Source organism: Nicotiana tomentosiformis, chromosome 10 (genome assembly GCF_000390325.3).
Source record: "Nicotiana tomentosiformis chromosome 10, ASM39032v3, whole genome shotgun sequence".
Taxonomy (NCBI): domain Eukaryota; kingdom Viridiplantae; phylum Streptophyta; class Magnoliopsida; order Solanales; family Solanaceae; genus Nicotiana; species Nicotiana tomentosiformis.
In genome coordinates, this window is record NC_090821.1 from 43170912 (window position 1) to 43181575 (window position 10664).

The 10664-nt window shown below is 42.0% G+C and overlaps 1 protein-coding gene across 1 annotated transcript; it reads left to right on the forward strand.

The window, feature by feature from the left end:
* Positions 1–309: 309 nt before the first annotated feature.
* LOC104102776 (polyubiquitin 9-like) lies at positions 310–1023 on the forward strand. Its single transcript, XM_070186793.1, has 3 exons — positions 310–496; positions 639–691; positions 847–1023. The coding sequence occupies exons 1-3, from the start codon at positions 310–312 to the stop codon at positions 1021–1023; spliced, it is 417 nt and encodes a 138-aa protein (XP_070042894.1).
* The last annotated feature ends 9641 nt before the right edge of the window (positions 1024–10664 follow it).

Consider the following 10664-nt stretch of genomic DNA (forward strand, 5'->3'; position numbering starts at 1 on the left):
GTGACACCCCGATGTTTGGGGCTCGTTTCCATATTTCTAAAATTATATTTAGAGTTGATTTAGTTTATGAGAAATTCAAATATTGAAATATTTTATTAAATTCTTATAATCGGTTTAGTAGAAATATTTTAGGAAGTAGGCTTGCCTTGTAACATGATAGGCACCATCACTACCATGGTTAGATTTTGGGTCGTGACAAAAAGTCGAGCTAATATTTTTGAATTAATGTTCAAAGGTAAATTGACTATTTAAATAGATGATTTAATTAGTACTATGTTTTTTTTAGATCCATGTTTACGAAGGCGAATAATGAGAATTAATGTTCAGGATGACACCTTCAAAGATGTTAACAATCTGTCCTTGGTTGTGAATAATAATACCTTTGAAGATAATAGCTCTTCAGGTAAATCTAGTTCAAATTCAAGAACCTTTGCACAAATGGTTGAGCGAGATGACATTATTGCTGTAGTTAAAGCATACATTCAGGAAGAAAAGGGTATTGCCCTTGAGGGATGCACAAGCTCTTCCTTCTATTGGAATCATTAAGGATTCCACTTTAATCCTTTGATATGCACCAGGACGAGCTTGATTCCAATAGAAGGAAGAGCTTCAAATAGTTGTGAGAAATATTGATTCAGGATGTGCCCTTGAGCTAATGGTAGGGCCTGATGACACCATTGGAGATGTTAAGGTTGTCATTAAAAAATATGAGGAGATTCGATTTCATAAATATAAATTAACATTATGTGGAACTGATCCTGATGATTCCGAGTATCTCGATGACCTCAGGATCCAAAATGAGAGCGTTCTGTTCCTTTAATATAAATTTCTGGATGTGTTCTTAAGGTAACAGTGGACCAAGATGGCACAATTGGAGATGTTAAGGCTGCCATTTACGAAAAGGTGGGAATTCGATTTCGTAAACAGAGGTTAATATTTAGAGGAAAAGAGTGTGGTGATTCAGAGCTTCTTTCCGACCTCGGCATGGAACTTGACAGTGAACTAATTCTTCGGTTGATTTGAGGTGTGGTTGTTCAAGTGTAGGCTTGTCTAATTTGGTTTTTCAATATTACTGGGTTACTTATTTTTCTTGTGTCTTTTTTCTCCTTTTTAGAGATTATGGGCTTAAAAAGAAGAGAGGAAAGTTAGGTTTTGTGAGATTTCAATTTTCAACTTTAAGTTTTCTAGTGGTGTGTTTATTGAACTTTTTGTTGTTGCAAGTTTAGAAGTCGTTTCCCTATTTCTTCGCATGTATGTACACTCTCATTAAGTTGTAGTATCTTTCTCCTACTAAATCATCTATAACTCTTGCGGCGGGGTTATTATTTAGGCCTCATTATCTTTACACATTTTTCCTTAGGTTTGAATCATACAAATAGATGAATAATTTAAACGAATGAGTCTTTATGCTATATTTTCATTCGCTACCACAAAATAGTTCCTCCATTTTTTGTGATATTTTTACTTACTATACGGGGAGTCGGAGATTTCTTTTTATCATTGGTACCCAGTGACTTGACAATTTTGCGACAAACGCTTCCTACTAGAAATTTCTTTATTCCTAGAGTTGGAACCCAAGACTTTTTGTTAAGAATTGAGAAATCTTCCATCTAACCAATTAGTTGATTTAGAGACTTCAATAAATATAAAATGTGTTATGTATTAATACATTGGAATTACTTCATTTCTTCAACTAGATTTTTATTAATTAATCGCACATTTCTTTTTTTAAAATGTTTCTTTGAATGAACATAAAAGATCGCGTTTATTTGGTAAATGTATAGGGTAAAATAGGTTTATATTAAATGCTCGAATGATAGCGTGACACGTGAAACCGGAGGCAGACGAAAGATGAAGTGAGTGGAAACCAAGACCGAGGACAACAACTTCAGTTGGCACCAGGTATATCCCGAAGGGAACATAGTCAGTAGGAGCAAACGAATATTTGTCACCAGATGATATTAAATGAAGAATATTCCTCAGTATTAAATATACAGCCGTTGTAGAGAATTTTGATATTCATGGCATGCCGTTACATATTCATCAATGACCTCCATTATTGTAATTTAAGAGGGGCTAGATCCTAGGACCTTATTCCCTAGGTATAACTATAACTAGTAGCTTCAACAACTATTGTAACACACGAAATCTCTGGCAAAACTTATGCTACACATTATTCTCAAGCTAAAATAATACTTTATTTTCTATCTATTATTGTGCTTATCACTGTTTTCGGAAGCCTTGCTCCCGGAATCAGGCTATCTGTTATTTATCTCGATTTCAATGCTAAGTCTTATACTTTTTATTTAGTTTATTTTTCATTTTGGATCAAATCGATTCGCTTGTCTATAAATCATGCTATAAATTCAACTGTACCATTTTATGGGTAAACAGTTTGATGCCCACCGTGGGGCTTAGACAACTGCGTAATTGAATTGATCCTTGCATCTATTACTAACTTGTTTGATTCTTTGTTTCATAGCAAAAATCGTAAAAAATGGCAGCTAACGATGTCAACATCGCACACAATATTGAGGCGCAAGAAAATCTACCTCAACATGAGGATTCTATTAGTGACACCCGCAACAAAGAGGGTGTAGCAACTCCGGTACATGGAGGGCAATATCCCCGACATGTGCGGGAGACAACTCCTGATGATGCTGAGGACGAGCTTGTTGCGGAAACAGTAAGGATCCTGAGAGAACAGCAAAAGGCCATCATGGGCCATCTCTCAAGGAAAGACCAGGCCATGACAGAACTGAAGCAGGCATTGTTAGGTGCGTCCAACAATGCCAATCGAAGAGGACCCATTCCTCCCGGCGCTCCCACAAATCAAACAACACAAAGAGTTGATAACAACACCCGAGGGGTGAGGTCGGCTTTGACAGAGCTGGGGGGGATCGGTAACAGATCCGGTAACGACAACGGTAATGATCCCTTCAAAACTGAGCTTGTGCAGTTCATGAGGTAAATGAACGAGTGGATGGATTAGAACGCAAAAGCATTCCACGCTCGAATGGACCAAATTCCGAGCGCACGACCAGTGCTGAAGGTCCCGGACTCGAAGAAGTACACCATGTTGCCGTTCAAACCGAGCACAGCGCCAGAGTTAATTTTGAAGCAGTTCAAAATGCTAGACGTACCAAAATATAATGGGAGTTCGAACCCTCAGGAGCACATCACCACCTATATAACGGCGGTGAAAGGAAACGACTTGGTTCAAAATGAGATGGAGTCGGTCCTGCTGAAGAAGTTCGGAGAAACCCTAACGACAGAGGACCTACCATGGTACTCACTCTTTCCCGAACACTCAATAGATTCCTTTGAGACGCTCGTAGATTCTTTCATCAAGGCCCATGCTGGGGCCAAGAAGGTCTAGTCCCGTAAGGCAGATATATTCAGAATTTTGCAAGGAGAGTCTGAATTACTGCGCGAGTTCGTGATCTAGTTCCAGAAATAAAGGATATTGTTACCGGCCGTGCTAGATGAATGGGCAGCTGAGGCATTCACTAAAGGATTGAAACCGATAAGCTCTGACGCCTACCGAAAACTGAAATAAAGCTTGCTCGAGTTCCAAGCAACTACATGGGCGGATGTCCATAACCATTATGAATCAAAGATAAGGATAGAAGATGATCAGCTCTGGTTCCCAGCATAAACTATGGGTCGGGATCGAGAAAAAAAAGGGAGAAATCAAAAGATGATTTTGATACGGATTGGCGATCTTCTAAGGGATGGTTTTTGCCTTACAAAAGAGCCGAAGGATGCGGTAACAGATGGTTACAGTTAGCGGATAGGTTCGTTCCCGATAGTAGAACTGACCACGGCTAGAATAACAGGTCATTGCAAGAGAAATAGGTATCGTGTTCCCGGGATACCACTTATCCTAGGTTGCCGGAGTGTAATTTCAATATCAGTGTAGTGGAGCTGGTATCGACAATGAGAAACATCAAGGAAGCGCGAGTCCCGAGGCCAATAAGGTCTGATTCCAGCTAGAGGGATCCTAATTTATGGTGCGAATATCATGGGACTAATGGCCACCGGACTGGGGACTTCCGATATCTGCGCAAGGAGGTAGCAATGCTTTTAAAAAGTGGCCATCTTAGGGAATTCTTAAGCAACCGGGCTAAAAACAATTATGGCCTCATCCGGGATAACACAGAGCCCTCGAAGGTAGGCGAAGACCATCCTTAACTAACCATCAATATGATATTTGGGGGGAACGAGATCAATGGTGTAAACTTCTCGGTAGCAAAAAAGACAAAGGTATCCGTGACTCATAGTAAGAGACTCCAGGAAGTCGCCAAGGACGACATCACCTTCACGGAAATAGACACCGATGGACTTCTACTACCGTACAACGATGCCCCTGATAATTTCTCTTAAAGTTCTAGATTTCAAGATTAAACCTGGTTTGGTTGACCTAGGAAGTTCAGCCAACATCATTCAATGGAGAGTGCTGGAACAAGCCAAGCTATCCGAAAGCATTATTCCGGCAACAAAACTCCTCGTCGGGTTCAACTTAGCAAGGGTGACTACCCGAGGGGAGATGTTGCTGCCCACGAACGCCGAAGGGGTCATGAAGACTACCTTATTTGAAGTAGTGGACGGTGACATGGGCTACAACATAATTCTTAGAAGACCATGGCTACATGAGATAAATGGCGTACTATCAACATATCACCAACTTCTAAAATTTGCAACTCCAGAGGGAATCAAACAAATAAGAGGAGATCATTCGACAGTAAGGGAGATGAACGTGGTATCGGTTTCCAGCAGTAAAGGGAAGGAACACGAGGCATAGCAATTACAGGTACCGGCGCTTGCTCCCGAACCGAACGAAGATGAAAAAGGGTAGGAGCCGTCGGAATCCCACAGGTACCAAGATATTTTCAAGTACCGGAAGAAACGGACGAGACCAAGTCCACGGTGGAAGAACTCGAACAAGTGGCTTTGTTTGAAAAATTTCTACAGAGGAAATTTCACTTGGGGACAGGACTAAACACCGAACTCAAGTTAGGATTTATCGAGTTTATTAAAACTAACATTGATTACTTTGCATGGTCGTACGCGAATATGACATGTATCCTGCTAGAGGTGGCCGTGCATAAGCTAAGCCTGGATCCGAGAATCCCGCCGGTAAGGCAGAAGAATCGGCCGATAGCTGAGGTCAGAAACATGTTTGTCAAAGAAAAGGTAACTAGACTACTTGACATCGGTTCAATCCGGGAGGTAAAGTATCCCGACTGGCTGATTATGTAGTTGTAGTTCCGAAGAAGAATAATAAATTTTTAATGTTCGTAGATTATAAGGACCTGAATAAAGCATGTCCAAAAGACTCGTTCCCACTGCCAAACATTGATCAAATGATCGATGCAATGGCCGGGCACGAGTTAATGCATTTTCTTGATGCCTATTCCGGGTATAATAAAATTAAGATGAACCCGGAGGATCAAGAAAAAACCTTGTTCATAACAAACTTTGGCACATATTGCTACAATGTGATGCCCTTCGAGCTTAAAAACGTCGAAGCCACTTATCAGAGGCTCGTGAACAAGATGTTTGAAAAACAAATAGGCAAAATAATGGAAGTTTACATAGATGATATGCTAGTCAAGTATTTGAATGCATGTGACCATTTAAAACACCTCCAGGAAACATTCGACATCCTAAGGAAGCACAACATAAAACTCAACCCCGAAAAATGTGCGTTCAAAGTTAGGTCCGGTAAAGTTTTGGGTTTACTGGTGTCACAAAAGGGGATTGAAGTCAATTCCGATAAAATTAAAGCCATCGAGGACATTCCAGACCAGCTGACAAGCGTGAAGGAAGTCCAAAGGCTAACTGGAAGACTGGCCACTCTAAGCAAGTTCATTTCTCGGTCATCAAAAAAATGTCATCACTTCTTCTCATTTCTGAAGAAGAAGAACAACTTCGAATGGACTCCAGAATGCCAACGGTCCTTAAAAGACCTGAAACAGTATCTATCAAGCCCTCCGTTACTATCAAAACTAGAGGAAGGCGAACAGTTGTTAATATACTTAGCGGTCTCGGAGGTAGCGGTAAGAGCCATTCTAGTCCGGGGGGACGAAGGTACGCAATATCCTATATATTATCTTAGCAAAATTTTGTCGGTTATGGAAACTTGTTAACTGCACCTTAAAAAACTGGCCTTAGCTCTCGTAATCACCACTCAAAAGCTTATGCCTTATTTTCAGTGTCACCCGATAGCTGTGGTGACCACCTTTCCCCTGCGAATGCCCTTCACAAACCTGAGTTGTCAGGTCGGCTGGCCTAATGGGTAATAGAAATTAGTGAATTTTATATTGAACATAAACCCAGGACTGCGATCAAATCACAAGTTTTGGCCGACTTCATGGCCGATTTCAGTCTCGAGGTACTACCTTTAGCCACAAAAGAAGCAGCAATGGTGTCGGAAATGACATCAGTAGTTTGGACCTTGTTCACGGACAAAGCTTCCAACGTGAAAGGGTACGAACTCGAGGTGATCTTAATCACGTCCTCAGGTGAGATCCTGAGGCATGCCATAAAAACTGTTCCCTTGACTAACAATGAAGCTTAGTATGAGGCTTTGATTGCAGGACTTGAATTGGCCCGAGGGGCTAGACTCCGAGGTCATTGAAATCAAATGCGACTCCAAGCTAGTAGTAAATCAAGTATATGGAATATTTGACACCAAGGAGGAGCACATGCAACAATATGTGATTAAATTTCAAACTTTGCTCGCACGATTTAGGTATTGGTCGATCACCCATATCCTGAGAGAAGAAAACGTAGAAGCGGATGCAATGGCTAATTTGGGATCGTCAATAGAAATGAAGGGATCGGATTCTAGTACTGTCGTATAGCTCATGCACTCAGTACTAGATATAGACGATCATTATGAAGTAAATACAACCAACTTAGTTTGGGACTGGAGGAGTGAAATCATCGATTACCTTGAGCACGACAAGCTGCCCGAAGACCCGAAGGCATCCCGGGCACTCCATACCAAAGCAACTCGTTACAACTTCTATGGAGGACATTTATATAGAAGGTCGTTCCAAGGCCTATTAGCCCGATGTCTGGGAACATCAGAGGCAATCTGCATCATGAGAGAGGTTCACGAAGGGATTTATTGAAATCATTCAGGTGCACATTCGTTGGTCCTAAAATTAGTTAGGGTCGGATACTACTGGCCTCGGATGGAACAAGACGCGAAGGCATTCGTTCAAAAATGCGACAAATGTCAACGTCATGCACCGTTGGTGCACCCACCAGCAGAACTGCTGCATTCGGTACTATCCCTATGGCCATTCATGAAATGGGGGGTGGATATAATCGAGCCGCTGCCACCGGCTCCTGAGAAGGTAAGATTTGTTTTTATTTTAACTAATTACTTCACTAAATGGGTTGAAGCATGTCCTTTCCAAAAAATCGGCGAGCGCGAAGTGGTGGATTTCCTATAGGAAAACATAATTTGCCGGTTTGGAATATCAAAGGAGATTGCTTGAGACAATGGGCCATAATTCATAGGCTCCAAGGTCACAAATTTCTTGAAGACCTAAAAATTAAATGAATCACATCTTCACCATATAATCCAAGCGTGAATGGGCAGGCATAATCAACCAATAACGTGATTATTCAAAACCTCAAAAAGAGGTTGGAAGTAGCCAAGGGCAAGTGGCCCGAAGAGTTACCGGGAGTGCTATAGGCATACCGGACGGCTGCCTAATCGAGCATAGGGGAGACACCTTTCTCTCTCATATACGACGCTAAAGCTCTTATCCCAGTAGAAGAAGAACCGACTTGCGGTACTTCCGGGCGGATAAAGAAGCAAATAATAAAGCATTGCTGGTCAAACTGGAGCTACTTGACGAACGCAGGGACTTGGTGCACATAAGGATGGTGGCCCAGAAACAAAGAATGGAAAGATACTATAACCGGAGGGACAATCTCCGCTACATTAAAGTGGGAGATTTGGTTTTGACGAAAGTGACTCAGAACATCCGGGAGCTCAACGCGGGAAAGGTGGGTCCAATGTGGGAAGGCCCTTATCAGGTTTTAGCTGTCACCGGAAAAGGATCATACAAACTAGAGAACCAAGACGGAGTCAAATTGCCGAGTAACTGGAACGTAACTCCGCTCAAAATGTATTATTGCTGATGGATCCTACTTATAATGAAAGTATGTGCTGCACTCTTTTTTCCTTCGACCAGGTTTTGTCTCGATTGAATTTTTTTTGTCAAGGTTTTTAACGAGGCAACAACGAAAAGCATACTACGAAGGAAACCTCACCAGCAAAGATAAGACCTTTAAATGACAAGGCAATGAAACGACAAACCACTGAGGGATGGTGAAATAGTCTTTGGCTTGATGACAAATTCCTAATGGGAAGCAAAACTTGCCATCAGACCAAAAGCTATTAAACCGTTCACAAGTATTTTTTTATCAAGGGAGACACTTGGGGTGGATTAGATAATCTTTGGCTCGATGGCAAAATTCCTAACGGGAAGCGAAGCTTTCCATCGAACCAAAGATTATCCAACCATTCACTAGTGTTTTTCTCTCAAAGGAGCAAGACTTCCAGTGTTCCAATTCGCATTCTTCGTATTCGAAAATTGGGGGGGGGGGGGGGGGATAGTATGAGAATACGGTAACCTGATTGCCATGAAATTGGGATTACGAGACTCGAGAATAAAAATATCTCATCGGCATCGGGGACTGCACAACTAGCCCCGTAGAAACAAGTTGTATAAATGATCCATATGTAATGACAATTGTTTTTCTTTCAACAAACAAATGCTTATGTACTTTTGAAGATAGAAGGAATAAAATAAAGTCCTTTTATTTTTATCTTATTTCTTTTCCAAAACGATGAAATGATTTTATCATTTGAAAGTTAACTAAGTACTTCAAATGCTAGTGCCAGAATAAACATGAGACGTCCTCTTCAAGAGCATCATAAATATAATAGGGCCATCTCTTATGAAACCCTCACAGTAAAGGGTTTGTTCCGGAAGAGTTTATGCCTGGAACCCAAATGCTATCGGTAGAAAATACACCCGAAGCCTTGCCTAATTTAACGCAAAAAGAATATACTTTGTGTAATGCTCAAACAAAAATTACTTTTATTTATTAAACGTGCCAAGCATCACAAGTACAAAAATACAAAATGAAAAGAAAGCGAAAAAGATAAACCACGTCACCACTAGAACTCGGGGGCGGAGAAGCATCTGCGCCCCTGGGAGAAGTAGGCGGATCTGCCGCCGGCTCAGGATCTTAGCCTTCATCGCTATCTTCTTCAAGTTCCTCCTCCGTTCTTTAGAACTCGGAACCGAAACTAGAAGAGTCAGCTACATCATGCTGATTTGAGAGGCGTTCTCGAGCGGTTAACTCCAGCGCTCGGGCCTTGGCGATCTCATCGTCAATATTAATGACTCCCGCTTTGGCCTCTTCCAAGGTTTTCCTCCTCATATGATACATAGAGTATGTTTTTTCAATGATCAGGGAATCCCCATAGCCCTGCCGTTCTGATTTAAGCTAATCAACCTCGGTCAAAAGACCATCCCGCTCGGATCTCATGGCACTAAGGCTAAGATCGAGATCACAGATTATAGTTATATGAACCTTATTGTGATCTATGATCTTCTTATACATGTCCTCCATCAGGGCATGCTTTTCCTCAGCAGCAGCAGTCTCTTCAGCTTTGGAATTCAAAGTTGCCTCCAAGTTATTCACTCACACTCAATAGAGGCAGTCTCGCACTCGGCAATAACAAGCACGACATCTTGAACTTCAGATCACTTAGCCTTAGCTTCTTGGAATTGAACATTTAATTGAGAAGCTTCTTGACTAAGGGCAACTGCCTCCTGCTCGCTAAGATATAGTCGAGCCTCAAGATGACTCGCCTCAGCGGCTTTCGCTTCTAATACCGGGAGGTGCGCGGTGAGTTAGTCCTTCTCGGCCAACAGTTGATCCCACTCAGACTTAAGTCCCTCTTTATCGAGGAGCAATTTCTAAAGGCCCTCGAAAGCAAGAAAGTTGGCCTGCAAAGCAAATACCAAAGTTAGAAGCCCTGTCTTAACAAGTCGAGAAGAAACAAGCAGTAAAGAGAATAAGTACAATACTGATGTTGCATTGTGCATGGCGTTATTTATCATACACTCCCCTGAAAGAGAGTGTATTTTCTTCTTATCTTTCTCCGAAGCCAGCGGCTTTAGATAATTGGCGAGTTTCACCCTCCTCAACAGTAGATGGCACTCCGTGGACACCGAGAGAGAGACACTCCTCCTCCCCTGGGATCTACAGAAGGGACCGAGTAGTTGTGCCCCAAATTCCCGTGGTCACGAGTCTGGGGAGAAGGGACATCCTCCTTTCGGGCGTCTGCAGCTGGTGGGGGAGATATAGCAGTTGCTGGTGATGAAGGTATGGCCGACGTGGAGAGAGATGAAGGTGATGGTGTTGTAGGTTGAGAAGCAACTGCAGTAGAAGCGGTGCTATTTGTTATTTGCTCATCAACCGAAGGCAGAAGAGGCCCGATACTCGACCTCATAGTACCGGAGGCAGCAACTGGGATTGGAAAGGGAGAATCAACATTCTCCACTAAATCCATTTCTTCAAAGAGCTCGCCCTCGGTTGGGGTTCTAAGCTCTCCAGATTGA